The following is a 15,172-nucleotide window of genomic DNA, read 5'->3' as shown; positions in this document are numbered from 1 at the left end:
GCGTGTCAAAAAGGCGCGCAACATTCGGGCTTCATTCGGCTATACTCAGACCGCGTCAAACATTGAAAGAGAAAGAGAAAGAAATAAACCTAAAATTCGGGTGGTGGTGGTATTGACATCCTTGTTCCTCTTCTTTATCTACATTCATTATCAACATGCGTTTCGTCTCATCGTCTCTACTCGGCTCCATGCGTGCTGCTTCCAAGGCTAACATGCAGGCAATTGTCCATTGAGCCATTCCACGCGTCTCATTCAGCCCCTGATTTTGACACCATTGTTCTTTTAGGGTGTTCGCACTTATGCCTCCCAAGCTGGCAACAACAAGGGAAGCAACAAGTTTGTCCTTGCTACTCTCGCTGCTGCTGGTGCTGCTGGTGGTATCTACTACAACCAAAACCAAGCTTCTGTTGCCCCTGCTGCTGCTGCTGCTGCACCTGTTGAACCTGCTTTTGATGGCAAGCAATTCAAGGCCTTCAAGGTAAGGATAACAATGGTGCTGCATGATCATGTAACTGATACGGATTGGATTTGTCATCAATGTAGCTCGAAAAAGTTGAACCCATCAACCACAACACTGCCGTTTACCGTTTCAGTCTTCCTTCCGAGAAGCAACGTGCCGAGCTCCCTGTTGCTTCTTGCTTGATTACCCGCTATCCTATCACCAAGAAGGATGGTTCTCCAGGCTTCATCATTCGTCCTTACACTCCCACTTCCCCTGAAGAGGTAATGTTCAACGCAACGGATTCACAAAGGGAACAATGATACTGATACCATGTGCTACATTTTAGGCTGAAGGTTACTTTGACTTGATTGTCAAGGAGTATGCTGAAGGCAAGATGAGCAAGCACATTGCCAACCTCAAGGTCGGTGATACTCTTGAAATGAAGGGCCCTATTCCTAAGTACAACTGGGAGGAGAACAAGGTTGAGAATGTTGGTATGATTGCTGGTGGTACCGGTATCACCCCCATGGTAAGTCTTTTTTGCGGAGATGATGGGATGGCCTCAAGCTATGCATGGATGACGTGCTCATGTATATACCTATTTTCTTTCCTTAGCTCCAAATCATCCGCAAGGTCTTTGATAAGAACTCCTCTGATAAGACTACCAAGGTTACTCTTGTCTTCGCCAACCAAACCGAGGAAGACATCTTGCTCAAGGAGGAGCTTGATACCTACGCTAAGGAACATCCCGATCGCTTCAAGGTTGTCTACACCCTCGATCGCCCTCCCAAGGACTGGCAAGGACTCCAAGGCTTCGTCACTGCTGATGCCATCAAGAAGTACTTGCCTGCTCCCGAGGATAAGAATGCCAAGATCTTCATCTGTGGTCCCGATCCTATGTTGGCTTCCATCTCTGGTCCTAAGGCTAAGGATAAGTCTCAGGGTGAGGTCTCTGGTATCCTCAAGGAGTAAGTAATCATTATACATGTTGTTGGGGTGTGAAGGTTATACATGGATCATTGTTTACTGATTCGTTTGTTTCATAGGCTTGGTTACAACGAGGGCAACGTGTACAAGTTTTAATTAGCAAAATAGTGGATTACAATGGTTTTTCTATAGAAGCACAAATTTGATAAAGAGAATCCAGCTTAAACAAGCCAAAAACAGATAAACGCCTCCATAGATCCAATTAGCCCATAGCTTTTCTTGAACAGCTGATGTTTCCACTTTTTGTTCTTGTTGGCGACTGTCACGTGCACTCTGATCCAGCAGAGCATCATAAATTGACATATCCAGGAACCACAATGTCAGCCCTGCAATGACGCTAAGTGCACCAACACCAATGAAAAAGTTCATTACACCATCATAGCCTTGATGATCATCCATGTCTTGTAGTAATCCAGTAGCAATATCGAAAAGGGATGCACCAATGTTTGTACTTGATTTGACGAGACCCATACCTGTGCCCACAAGCGACATGGGCAAAATGATAGGAACCGAGGAAACAAGGCCAACGGGACCAAGCGCAAGACTAATGCTGAAAAACAGCATGCCTACCACAGGAGCAATATGAGTGTAGTTGAGAAGTAATAATGATACAAGGAATGTGAGACCGCTTCCAATGACTATTATCATTGCAAAAGTGAATAAAGTTGAAGGCGTATGTATGTGTGTATAGTAATAATGGTGCTTACTCATCCATGTGCGCTTCCCAAAGCGATCAACGCATAATCCAAGTATTGGCATCAGGAACACGGGTAACAATTGGGCTATGCTTCCAGTGGCAGCTGCACGTGCATCATCATAGCCAAATCGCATCTTTACAAATTCGCTTGATTTGATCATGAGTGGAGGTGATCATGTGATTGAATGACATTGGCTGAACTTTTTACCTGTTGATATGAAGGAAACAACCCCATCCACCGCCTAACAAGAATTCCATGATTGCAATAAGCCAATAGCAGTGAGGTAGGTACAGCAACTTGGACCAGCTGAACGTTTTCTTGCGACGCAATGCGCTGTTGTTTGTAGCCTGGCTACGGATCCCGGATACATTCCGAACCAAAGTCAGGTACATAAGATTGATCACGAGGGAAAAAATGCAAAGGAACGCAGAAAACTATCGTTTTTGGATATTGTTGGCCCAAACAAAAAGGTCAAGGTTATTAGTAATGGATGCCTTTAATACGTCACAGCACACGCGTACCCAAAAGCCGTATCCATACCAACCCATCCAGTTGGCAATGGGGATAACAGTAGCTTGTGCAGCAAAGGATGCCTAGCAACATGATCATGTTAACTTTGTTATTCAACTTGGGGGAAACGTAAGATGAAAAGTTATTCATACCAATCGGCTCACGGTCATCATTAGTGCAATCACTGCTGCTAAGCTAGGCCCCTTGAACCATTGGCTAAGGATTGTTTCTTGAACAATGACTACTGTGCCACTGCCAATACCATATAAGACACGACCAATGATCATGGTTGGTAAGCTCTTGTTGCCTGTTGAGAAGGCCACCAATACATTGCCCACAGTAATGAGGATAGTAGTAGCAATGGAACCGGATGCTGTGCCAAAGCTATCAAGAACGATACCACCAAAAACAGGAAGCACCGTATTCACGATGGAGACGCTGGATTGAATGGCACCATATTGGGAATTGGATATACCAAAATCCTACATCCGGAAGACGATGCATATACATCATGAATAAAAAGGGGTTGCAACAACTTGGTAAAACACTCACCTCTTTGACGATGTTTTTCATGGCGCCTAGGGTATGAGCGGCAAAGTGGCTACCCACTGAATCATGTGTAAAGTGAGTAAGATCAGATAAGATCAAATGCATCCAAAAGACGTTACCTGCCAAAAATACAGCGCATAGGAGAGCAACAACCTTGTACTTGCGAGGCTGGTTTATCAAATACGTGTCGTCGTTGTCGTCGTCGTTATTATTGTATGGGTCGTTGCGTTGTGTTTTGGGTAGCAACGGAGCTTGTTCGTTGCTAGCGACCGTCGTTGTCTCGCTTTGAAATGACATTTCGAGGACAAGTAGGAATGCGATGCAAGGAAGGAAAGAATGGGCTGAAACGTGCAAACGCGTAAAAGAGAAATAGGTTCTCTTTATTGTTATTGACAAACAAGCACGATAAATGGTCCAAATGGTGCCCTTATTTTATTGCAATACTGTCCCCATGGACCATCTGTCACGAGGAAATGAGAACGGTACCCGCCCGTACATCCGCGACCATTATTGCCACTGCATCCCACTTTGGACAACGTTTGCCTATCACCACCATCAACATGGCCATGCCCAATTCGTTTTATCAAGGTACTCAACAACGCGTTTCAATCTGTTTCGTACATGCAAAACATAACGCGAGGATGCATAAACAAATGGGTGCTGCAGTGATAGACGTGACATGCTCTGTGTAACCATTCCTGCTGATTCCTTGGATGCAGCTGGTGTCTGGTGGTGGTGCTCCAGGTCATTTGTTCTTCCACCGTTGCCGTTTTCATGGGTCGATGATGATATCACATTGTGCCATCCTCCTGATGGGTCTTTGTTGCTCCCCACTTTTATTGTATTTCGAAGCGCATTGTATAAATTTCGGATAATCACAGCCCCCTTTCTTTATGTGTGGTGGTCATTGTCATACAAAATGCCCATTGATTGGTCCATTCATCAATCCTCTACACCATGGGAGGAATGCCACATGTTCCTTTTTCGTATCTATCTTGAGTTATCTGATCATCGTTTTATGCTACTTGTTATCCGGTCCCTAGTAATCTTTTCCCGTGCTTTATCCTTTTCTGATAAATCAGCCTTCTTCTACACATGCGTGCATTGGATACAATCACACAATGAGCACGGCAGGCGTGTATCCATGTATGACAACAACATACATAATAAGTTCTACCCCTTCATCGTTATTCTGTACAATCGCAGGCGTATGTTTGTCGGCTGCATTCATGCACCTCAGTTAAAAGGGGCCGACGAATTGCAAACAATGACCAGTCACCTAGTATCAAACGATGTCAATTAAAGGTGCACATCTATGTAATGGGATAGGTGTACGACACCCATCCCTAAGAAAAAAAGCCATCGTTTATTGTACCATTTGTAGCACCGTATATGTAAATAGGCAAAAACGAACGCACAGATGCGACAAGCATGTATCCTGTGCGACTTGCCACCCAAATAGGTTTCATAATTCATAACTCCATCAGTGGAAATAAATGCCATTTATACGGCTTCGACATACAATGCTATGTATGGGATCCCCTTTATGCACCTAAACCTCGTAATTGGTATAGACACCTTGCTGCAAGGTGACTCGTATAGTCTTAGCACGCTCCTTCTTGATCATTATTATAGCACCTATGCGCGACTTTTATTTACAAAATGCCCCTTGGAGGATACCCAATCCATAGCTACTTGTTTATTGCTACTACTAAGGCCATCCCAATAGTATGTTTTACGCACCAATCACTTTGTAATGACAAAGCTGCTGATCTTAGTGGTGCATCATGTGCTTTCATGTTTTGGAAACATGTTCGATAAAAAAGGACATTGGTGTAGGTGAACAAATAGATAGCTGGATGAAGGGGTGCCTGATCAATTGAATGAACAAGCCAACCCAGCAGGAATTTTAAACATGCAAGATGGAGGGGCAGCATTGGATATGTATTGGGTTTTGGGTGAGGGGTACTTTAACTCGATAATACTAAGCCAACTATTATTGCGAAATAATGGCTGCTATGGAAAGGAAGAACTTATGCAATTATCCACCTTGTTACACGTTATCATATTAATAGGTCAGGAAAGGAAAGGATATTGTTTTATTCACACGACATTGAAAACGCAATAGGTTAGTGAGAAACGAGCAAGTATTGTGAGCGGGTATAGGGATCTAGGGGTGGGGGCGTTGGTGGGTTGTTATTGTAGGAGGAGGGGGTGGATGTAAAGGGGGGTGTTTGTTGAGAAAGAACTAATGAGACGGAGGAGAAAGAGTAGAGAATAACCCATCATCACAACCACCAAGATCCCTTTTTCTTGGCTGTGAATAAACATGTCAGTGTCATCATCATCGTCATCGTCGTCGCGATACATGCTTGCTAGCCAAAGAGGATACACCTGAAGAAGAGGAGGATATTAAGATGATACCATGTCGTCGTAAATTTGCTCGTCTTCTTCACCATGTCGGACCACGATTCACCGATGATGCATGATAGGTACCGGCAAGACAGCCGGAATCCCAGCTAATCTTGTCAGCTATGATAGCTGCAGCACCAGCAGCTGTGGGAATACCAACAGGACGACAATAATCATCACTTGTATCATCATCGCATCCGCGTTTTTCGTGCGCCGCCCCAGGGTTGTTATTGTCGGAGGAGGGGGTGGATGTAAAGGGGGGTGTTTGTTGAGAAAGAACTAATGAGACGGAGGAGAAAGAGAGAATAACCCATCATCACAACCACCAAGATCCCTTTTCTTGGCTGTGAATAAACATGTCAGTGTCATCATCATCGTCATCGTCGTCGCGATACATGCTGCTAGCCAAAGAGGATACACCTGAAGAAGAGGAGGATGATGAAGATGATACCATGTCGTCGTAAATTTGCTCGTCTTCTTCCACCATGTCGGACCACGATTCACCGGATGATGCATGATAGGTACCGCTAAAGACAGCCGAATCCCAGCTAATCTTGTCAGCCTTTGCCATGATAGCTGCAGCACCAGCAGCTGTGGGAATACCAACAGGACGACAATAATCATCACTTGTATCATCATCGCATGACATGAGGCCACTATCACTTTCATCATCGAAATCGGTATCGATGGTAAGGCGATCGAGAGCGAGAAATTGATGTTTGAGTTCAGTGACAGAAGGACGATCAGCGGGATTGGGCGAGAGAACGGATTTCAGCAAGCGATAGCAACGCATTGAAATGGCAGGGAATAGCTGGTTCTTGAGAATGAGTGGATTTCGCTTGTATTCATGATAGGCCATGTCCATGGATGTGGCTTCTTCCCAAGGGTTACGACCAAAGAGGAGAGCGATTAGGAGAATGCCCAAGCTCCATACATCGGATGCGGCAGCGTCATAGACAAGTAATTGTTCATCCTCTCCTGTGGTATTGACCCCGTCCTCTTGTTGCTCCTGATCATCAAAGTGTTCTGGTGCAAGATAGGTTGTTGAGCCACAACCAAATTCCATGTTGAACCGTTCTCGTGTGGCAAGTCCAAAGTCGGCCACCTTGCATTCCAATTGATCATCATCGTCGGCCGTGCGTAGTAGAATGTTTTCCAACTTTAGATCACGATGATACACACTATGAGCGTGCATGTGTTCCACAGCTTCGAGGATTTGAACAAATAAACGAGTGACTTGATGCTCATCCAATTTGGTGCGAAGGACATAATCAAAGAGATCACCCTGATCGCAAAGTTCCATCACCATGTAAATGTAATCGTTATCATGAGCTGTGCCGTGTAAAGTGAGCAAGTGAGAATGCTTGAGCGAGGTCTGAATGTCGATTTCGAGTTGTTGAAGTTCAAGTTGCTGGTGATCCAAGCCTGTTTTGCTTAATACCTTGATGGCCACATAGGAGTTGTCTACCAGCGACTGTCCGAGGAAAAGGCATCCATATGAACCACGGCCAAGTTCCTCAAGAATTTGATAGCGATGATGACCGCTTGTATGAATAACCTTGTCGAGCATGGATACGCCGACGTGGGACCAGTAATCTTGTTCGTGTGGAGTGATAATCGCAGCCATGTTATTGAATAGTAGGCACAAATGTCGTTGTTGTTGATGGGAAAAGATAGATGCAAATGTAGTTGTTGTTGTTGAAGTTGAAGTTGTTGTTGCTGTTGGCGTTGTCGTTGTTGTTGTTGTTGGAGCGGTTCTTTGGAAGGGTGCTATGGAGATAAAGCAGCCGGTTCAATAGTTCTCAAAGCTTGATGATTGTCGTTGTTGATGTGATAGCGGAAGTGAAGATAGAATAGAATACAAGCATGCTGTGGGTGTATCGAGAGAGTGATATATGAGTCTTTTTGAGAGAAGAGTAAGAGCGATAAAGCGCTGTGCGTGGGTGTTGTGTATGAATATATATAAGAAAGAGGATCAGATGAGGGGATGCATAGGCTTCGAATTTAGCAGGACATTGCAAGCATTGTGCACAATGAGAGGGTTACTGTACAAGATGAAAAGAAGGAAGAAAGAGAGAGAAAACGAGAGAAAGGCTGCACGAGGGTTACAACGTGAAAGGTTGGGGGAACGAAAACGAGGGTGGGAGTGTGTGTAAGTGTGAGGGTGTGCGTATGTGTGCGTGCGTATGTGTGCAATGCTTGTTTGTGTAACCAGGTGTGTGCATCAGAAGATGCCATTAAAGTTTACCCTTTGCTGTACTTTGCTCCGTTCATTTGCCTCCTTACAATTTACTAACCATCATCCACGTCGTTATTCTTGTCATCTCTTTTTTTTTGTCTCCTCGTGCAAGGGCCTCATCATCATCATCTCTTTGTGTGGGGTCATCTTGTCATTATTGATAATCACATCACACCCACCATTCACTTGTTTATTCCGCTCCCCTTGGATACATTTCAAAGTAAACTATCATAACCGACAATGTCCGTGTGTGGATGTGTGGATGTGTACCCTCTACCTACTACGCATCGCCCGTTGTTTTTCAATAGTATAGCTTAAGAGATACCCTTCCTTACTTTTTACTGTTCCTGATCCCTGACAATAACGACGTATATCTCCCACCATCTCATATTGTGTCCTTTTTCCTTTTATATTACCTTGTGTATCAAACCCATTCATCCCACACTATTTAGCCGAGGGAATTCATATGCTTAAATTGCATGATCGTCCTGCAATATGCTGATTGGATCGGGATCATGGGCTGGGTTTCTTTCATCGTCAATCCATCCCCCAATATTTCCAACATGTGGTGGCTAGTGCTCAGCGTGTCGCATAAAGAAAAAGGAAGTCTAGGAGAAATAGACTATATCATCCCCTCCTCCTACCATCATCATCCCTTTTTATTCTGTGTTGGTTTATCTTCTACATCACCACACAACAAGAGTTGGTCTTTTTTGCTGTCTTGTAAAACATCTTTGACTGGCTCGAGAGTGCTTCGGATCGATCTACAAGGGAATCAAGCTATGACATTGTTAGGCCATGCTTCCAAAACGCATATCCTATCCTATAAACATACCTTTTCTCCACGTTCCAATACAGATTCAATTGTCTTGTGCTAGCATAGGAGAAAGAAACAAGGGATGTCAGCATCCAATATACTCCTTGATCTCGCATTGACCCTTGCTTCTTTTTCTTTTTTGCCCCTCTCCTTCCTCCTCTTGACATTTACCAAGATAGCAGTCGTCTCATCAAGCTCATTCTGTACGCGCATAATGCTGTCAGCTTGCTTGGGATCTTGATATTTGCTCAAATAGTTTTGCAATTCGGGATAGGTCATTGGAGGATTCCACTTGTCTTGGGGGAACTTGACCAAGAACTCATCCAAAATCTTGTTCAATAGAGAAAAGGCCACTCTTGAAGGGTATTCCTTGTCACTCATAATCACACCATAAAGACCTTGGGGATGTGCATAGACGTGCGCTACATTATCTGCGTACATTGAAATGCTGTTTAATGCTTGGTCCTTGTTGCATCATCATCATCCATCTCCCTTACTTTCACTCTCGACGCTTTGTCGTTGTCCAGTGGGTGTTCGGTCGCTGATAGTTGCTGCTGTAAAGTTCATAAATTCTTGTACGCTAGTCATGGGAGGAAAAAGCATGAGTCATGGCGATGCTTGTGGATGAGTATAGATGGCCGGTGTCATCTCTTTACCTGCCCCGTTGAAAATAGCCAAAGCTAGACAAATCGAAGGCTGAAGTGAGGATCTGGGCCTTGTTGGCATTCTTGCGAAGGATTAGAATCGAAAAGAGCTTCATCGTATATGTGTGTATAGAAAAAGGAAAAGCACAAGCGACCGATTTGTACGTGTGGCAGTACGAGGATGCCACCACACCCATCCCCCTCCCTTTGGAATTCCGATTTGAAGCGTTGCTATGGTGATAAAAGGTACCATGACAACCCTCCGCCTACATTTTCTTTCATTCATTCATATCAGATGTTGAGTATCTTGGCCCATTGTCATGATCAAATCGATATTACTGCATACAAAGACAAGTAGCTATGATCACTACCCTACATGCTAGCATCGTTTTTCTATATTTGTAATGTTGTTGTTCCTCTCTATACTCTATAAACAATGCATTCGATGGTGGTTGGGAATCTTGGTGCCTTCTCAACCAACAAGGACATGGTTCACATACATCACATTGCTCCCCTGAACAATCTAGGCTTAGCTTGGTAGATGATCATTGACTCTCCATATGACCCTAAAATAGCCATCTGATAGTATCCATTGTACACAAGCACCTAATAGAAGCCTGTAAAAAGTATTAATTCAAAAGAGTTCTTGGCAAAAGACGATCGACTTGTGCAACGCATTTTGGCGGGCTCATTTGCCTGATGCATTGATGTTTGTTGTCATGGACGATCTGTAACCATAACAGCCGCCATTTCGGGAATACGTATAGCACACGCGTACATCCATTATTGACGTCCTTTTTATGTTACTGTAAATGATTGATCATCTCAAACGTGTTACTGTATGCTGCTATTCGCTTATCTTTGAATCGTCATGGCTGGTTGTGTTGCAGCAAAGGGAAGAAAAGGATGTAATTTGAAAAAGCCATTGGAATCTGCTGTGCATCAGTAGTAAGCATGGGAATCGACATGAGCCGCCTTTGTGTCGTCTCATTGATGAAAAAGATGTTAAATTACTCCCTGATAAGCCGTCCCAATGCAGAAAGTATCCGCTATCTTGTGACACCGTTTGACCAGATAATGCTGCTGGAAACTGAACCTGGATCGGAACTCGCGACCCGATATTGCGTCTGCGTATAAGAAATTTTTCACTTTGAAAAAGATCACAGGCTCCCTTTTATTCCACTTTTTCTCACTATGCCTATGGAGCCCAAGGACTGGATTGATGTGACCACTGAGAAGAACCACTATTCTCTCGATCACTTTGTCATTCCAAAGCATTACGAACAAGATGTCTCCAGCATCCTCATTCCTCATGGCGTTATCATGGTATGGTGCTTCTCTTATCGTCTGTTTACTACTATGACCGCGTAACTAACTTTTTTCTTTACTCTTAGGATCGTATCCAAAAGCTCGCACGCTTGATTGTGGATGACGCCACTGGTCCACTTGGTAAGTATCAAAACAGCCATGATGATGGAAGGTGACATTGGGAGATTGATGTGCTCTCTTTCCAGTCGTGTGCTGTATCTTGAAGGGTGGTCATCAATACTTTGCCGATCTCGTCAACCAAATCAAGGCTTTGACCAAGAGCAATGGCATGAGCGTCCCTCTCAGCTTGGAATTCATCCGTGTCAAGTCTTACAAGAATGATCAATCTGAAGGCGTCACCATTTCCTTGAGTGAGAGCGAATGCAAGGACTTTGCTGGCAAGGTAATATAACCAACTATGTGGATGCTGAGCTACCATACTTAAATTCCCACGTATAGAACCTTCTTATTGTCGAAGATATCATTGACACCGGCAACACTATGGTCAAGTTGCTTGAGCGTCTTAAGCAATACAACCCAAAGTCTGTCAAGGTGACTTCCTTGTTGGTCAAGAAGACTTCCCGCAGCAATGGCTATGTTCCTGATTATGTTGGATTTGCCATCCCTGACGCTTTCGTTGTTGGCTATGCTTTGGACTACAATGAATACTTCCGTGACCTCGATCACATTTGTGTCATTAGCGTAAGTCATCAAACATTTGAAATCATTGCAAGATTGGGATATCTCATATGTATTTTAATAGGATCATGGCAAACAAGCTTATGCTATCTGATGAGTCATTTGGAAGTTGTACATAGAAATCCCTTTATTGTTTATCTAATTGAAGTTGGTGATCTTATACATTTGTGTTATCATTGTTGCTACTGTTGCTGCTCTCTTTCAGCTCGTTTTGCTGCTAATTTGGCCAACTTGAGCTTGTCCAATTCTTCACGAGAAGTCCTAGACATCATGCTGTGTTATTCATATGCTTGCTTTATCCTCTCACCCCCACCCCCACCGTGTGCATGAGACTCACCGACTATTTAAACAAGTGTTCATGGCCTTTAGCTTATCACGACACGTCCACATCACCGTAACGTTGTGCTCTTTGCTGCACTCGACAAACTCTGAGCACGAAACAGTCGTCAAGAAAACACGTTTTGTAAAAAAAGGCAATGTCAAGTTACCCTTGATTGACGATTGGCAGTATTCGAGGGCCTTCTCTTTGAGATCTTTGTAGCAAGCTTCTTCTTCTGCTCGAGTCAATGCATGTACTTCGGCTTTCCTTTCGCCAAATGGATTCTCTTTTGATAATTGAACGGTCTTTCCCATGCTGGTGTTGTTGTTGGTTGATAGAAAGGGCTGTGGTGGTTGCTGGCTTGGATACACTGGAATCGTCTTTCTCCGCCTGACATTATCAGATACCATGGATGTGCTCATTCACAAAAGTTCATCCCTCAAACGTCCCCGGCTATTGCCATTGTATTCTCCTACTTCATCCCCCATTACCCGTATGTATCATCACATCAACAACCATTCTTATATGAGACAAAGAAAACCTAATTTATTGTCCATTGCTTTTGACATTTTGCTTTTTGTTCCTCTTCAATGCACGTCTCTGACGCTTTTTCAGATAATCAGTAATTTGGGGTCTCTTTTCTTGCCATATTGATTCAAAGTCTTCTGATTCGGATCTTTGGAATACACCATTTGGATCATAGTCAAAACAGCTCCTAGAAAAGGTTGTTGAATGAGTACTTGACAACAATAAATCAATGATGCAATGAACGTACTTTGCCATAAGAGATGGGTTGTCTGTGTGGAAGAAAAACATCACACCCAAGCCAAGCTGTGCCTATGATACTCGTCAATCGATGATCCCCTTTTCACCGTTTACTATATATATTACTTACATGTTTCTTTGATTTGGTTGTAGTAGCAACATCTCCTTCATCGTCACTGTCCAGCATGTTCCCGAAAAGAGGTTGTTGTTTGGTATCATTTTCAGCGTCGTCGTCATCATCTCCTCCAAAAAGTTTGAATGGCCCTATTGTCATTTATCCTGTTAACAGCCCCGCTCAAACACAACCTATTCCAATACTTGCCTTCCTCTGCTGCAAACAATGGCTTCATATTAACATTCACCTCAAAATGTTTGTCTTTTGATACAACGGGCATTGCTGTGACAGGAGTCGTGTTGGCGGGCAGGGCTACAATAGAGTCTTAGTATCGCATGTGCATAGTCAAAAGAAACGCCTTCGTATATACCTTCTTCCTCAGAGTTATCGCTTTCTTCCTCAGAGTTGTTTACGTTCCTCAAATACTGATCAGCATCTTCCGCTTCAGGATCATATCGTGCTCCACTTGTCCATTGTGTATCTCTCTTCTTCCTATATGGGTAATAAGCATCACAGCCCTGGATTACATACAAATCGCATCACTTACGTCTTGTTTACTGTCTCCTCGCCAAACATAGCACGCAACACATCCATGGATTGATCCTTCTCAGCATTCAAATCCCTTGTAATCTCATCCTCCTCGATATTTTCTTTGTTGCGCGTCTTTTTGATCTCATCCTCGTCAATAAAATCTTCATCCAACTTGAAACGCTCATCACCCTTGAAAGTGCTCTGCAATGCAAGTCGCTCTCGACCTTTCTCTCCTTCCAATACAGGATTCATCTTGATCTCTGCACATACAAAAGTGAGCTCTCGGGTTAAATTGAGACACCTCTCTATCACTTCCTTACCAAGATCCTCTTCGTCTTCATCTGAATCAAATAGCCAGCTTGAATCTCGTGGAGCTGGTCGTTCTGATGATGGTCGTGGCTTCAATGATCGATCATCTTCATCCGCCTCCTCCTCTTCTTCGTTATCAAAAGTAACATGATTTGCACGATCCTATATTTACCAAATGAGCACAATGTAGGTAATCGTTTATGCCCATGCTATTACCTTGTCATCGCTATTCAGAGCCCGTTGGATCATCTCATGTTTTTGCTGTGCCTCTGCCATTCGGCGTTCCATTGCTGCCAGTCGCTTCTCATCACCCTTATCCTGATAACATAAAAGAGTTAATAATTCCGATGATGAATTATGCCTAGTGCCTACTTACCATGTTGTCTTCATGATCGCTTTCATCTTGGTCATAAGTGGTATCATCGTAACGATCATCGTTGTCACTGGCGTAATCATCGTATTGCATCGGTAGACGTGACACAGGCTTCATGCGTGCATTAATGTTGTATAATTTGGTGAGGTTGTTCTTATAGTGGCTGGGATCGAAGACAATCTATATTCCCATCATGCGTGAGCTTCTTGACACCATTACGCAAAGAGACATTTGTAGTGTATATATGTACCTGAGTGCCATCTGGACGACGTAGATGCATGATAGCAATAGCACGACCATATCGTCCTCGCCTCCATCCTCGTCGTTTCTCCATATTCTTATCAGTGACAGGCGTCATATCTTTGGCCAAGAATCGTTTTTCAAGTCGTAATCGCTTCCTTTGTTGTCTCTCTTCCTTCTTTCGTAATTGCTCGTCCTCCTTACGCTTCCGCTCTTTGTAGTCAGGTTTGGCGTCTTCGAGTCGCATCACCATGCCTTTCCACTTTGCTCCATTGTAAACAGATAAACCTGTGGAGAGTATATATCAGCATCCAATCTCGCTATCAACATCGGCATTTACTGCACATACAGCCTGCCCACTGCTTTGGTGTAGTTGTGATAGTCAAGTGACCGAATCCACGACAATTCCCTATAAGAACGCATATGTTATTCGCTACAATTCCTCGTGGATCGTCAATGGAATGTGGGGAATACCTTGATCGTCTTTGGCGACAGTCGCAGAGCTGATCGTACCGTACCGATTGAATCGATCGTGCAAGAGCTGATCGGTGACGCTGGAATGAAGACCTCCGATGTATACTCGTTTCTCAATGGCGTCTGGATGTTGATATTAGGTCAATATAGCCCGAGATCGTGAGTGGACATGGACGCGGCATACCTGACATGGCTGTAAGAGTGAGAACAAGTTGTGAAAAATCGGCTTGAGACAAGTCAGCTGACAGTATATGAGCCACTCCGCATTGCATGGACTGCTTAGAATCAATTAACCCACCCAACTACTGTTACTACTTGAATAAATGTACATTGAAGCATGGTTTATTTGATCTGTATACCCATGATCACATTCTTCGATATCTTGATGGTAGATCACTGAGGAATGTAGAATTGGATGGTGACACCTACTAGAATTTGTCGATTTATGCGCGCATAGACACTATCACACTTTGACCCTTTGATACAAATACCATGCTTGATCCCGGTTCAGGCATCCCATCATTTCTCAAGTTCATGCATCATCCATAACAAATGTTTATCACTCTCCTTTTTTGTAAGATGGTATCTTGATTCATCCATAGTGTTTCATTGTCTCCTACTTTCGTGGCCGTGATGAGTTGTTCATTGTGGTCGTTTGATCCTCGAATATGGGATGGCCCATATGATAGTAATAAACTTCTTTTTATGCAACTACCTGCTTTGATGCATCTTTGTATCTAC

General features: G+C 43.6%; 7 protein-coding genes across 7 annotated transcripts; 2 read left to right on the top strand and 5 right to left on the bottom strand.

Annotated features, from left to right (window-relative positions):
- Positions 1-155: 155 nt before the first annotated feature.
- On the top strand, positions 156-1,525 carry O0I10_010263 (uncharacterized protein; the record flags this gene model as incomplete). Its single annotated transcript, XM_058490245.1, has 6 exons — positions 156-218; positions 287-478; positions 544-723; positions 789-971; positions 1,058-1,410; positions 1,489-1,525. 6 exons carry the CDS (start codon positions 156-158, stop codon positions 1,523-1,525), a joined length of 1,008 nt encoding a protein of 335 aa, XP_058338966.1.
- A 30-nt stretch (positions 1,526-1,555) lies between these two features.
- O0I10_010262 (uncharacterized protein) lies at positions 1,556-3,483 on the bottom strand (the record flags this gene model as incomplete). The annotated part of the gene is made up of 7 exons (XM_058490244.1): positions 1,556-2,067; positions 2,137-2,273; positions 2,335-2,561; positions 2,649-2,720; positions 2,790-3,119; positions 3,190-3,245; positions 3,306-3,483. 7 exons carry the CDS (start codon positions 3,481-3,483, stop codon positions 1,556-1,558), a joined length of 1,512 nt encoding a protein of 503 aa, XP_058338965.1.
- Positions 3,484-5,914: 2,431 nt separating this feature from the next.
- On the bottom strand, positions 5,915-7,225 carry O0I10_010261 (uncharacterized protein; the record flags this gene model as incomplete). Its single annotated transcript, XM_058490243.1, has 1 exon — positions 5,915-7,225. One exon carries the CDS (start codon positions 7,223-7,225, stop codon positions 5,915-5,917), a length of 1,311 nt encoding a protein of 436 aa, XP_058338964.1.
- Positions 7,226-8,518: 1,293 nt separating this feature from the next.
- O0I10_010260 (uncharacterized protein) lies at positions 8,519-9,414 on the bottom strand (the record flags this gene model as incomplete). The annotated part of the gene is made up of 5 exons (XM_058490242.1): positions 8,519-8,617; positions 8,673-8,711; positions 8,826-9,085; positions 9,152-9,234; positions 9,311-9,414. 5 exons carry the CDS (start codon positions 9,412-9,414, stop codon positions 8,519-8,521), a joined length of 585 nt encoding a protein of 194 aa, XP_058338963.1.
- Positions 9,415-10,492: 1,078 nt separating this feature from the next.
- Positions 10,493-11,399, top strand: O0I10_010259 (hypoxanthine phosphoribosyltransferase; the record flags this gene model as incomplete). The annotated part of the gene is made up of 5 exons (XM_058490241.1): positions 10,493-10,624; positions 10,693-10,747; positions 10,813-11,009; positions 11,066-11,308; positions 11,370-11,399. 5 exons carry the CDS (start codon positions 10,493-10,495, stop codon positions 11,397-11,399), a joined length of 657 nt encoding a protein of 218 aa, XP_058338962.1.
- Positions 11,400-11,487: 88 nt separating this feature from the next.
- O0I10_010258 (uncharacterized protein) lies at positions 11,488-11,938 on the bottom strand (the record flags this gene model as incomplete). The annotated part of the gene is made up of 3 exons (XM_058490240.1): positions 11,488-11,566; positions 11,643-11,733; positions 11,794-11,938. 3 exons carry the CDS (start codon positions 11,936-11,938, stop codon positions 11,488-11,490), a joined length of 315 nt encoding a protein of 104 aa, XP_058338961.1.
- Positions 11,939-12,170: 232 nt separating this feature from the next.
- Positions 12,171-14,703, bottom strand: O0I10_010257 (uncharacterized protein; the record flags this gene model as incomplete). The annotated part of the gene is made up of 13 exons (XM_058490239.1): positions 12,171-12,339; positions 12,400-12,461; positions 12,520-12,653; positions 12,712-12,816; positions 12,875-12,996; positions 13,052-13,295; positions 13,356-13,506; positions 13,561-13,662; positions 13,721-13,897; positions 13,968-14,245; positions 14,307-14,366; positions 14,432-14,554; positions 14,616-14,703. 13 exons carry the CDS (start codon positions 14,701-14,703, stop codon positions 12,171-12,173), a joined length of 1,815 nt encoding a protein of 604 aa, XP_058338960.1.
- Positions 14,704-15,172: the final 469 nt, after the last annotated feature.

This window comes from Lichtheimia ornata, assembly GCF_029851405.1.
Source record: "Lichtheimia ornata isolate CBS 291.66 chromosome Unknown scaffold00067, whole genome shotgun sequence".
Lineage (NCBI taxonomy): Eukaryota > Fungi > Mucoromycota > Mucoromycetes > Mucorales > Lichtheimiaceae > Lichtheimia > Lichtheimia ornata.
The sequence above is the reverse complement of the archived record's forward strand: the minus strand, read 5'-3'. Positions and strand labels throughout refer to the sequence as shown.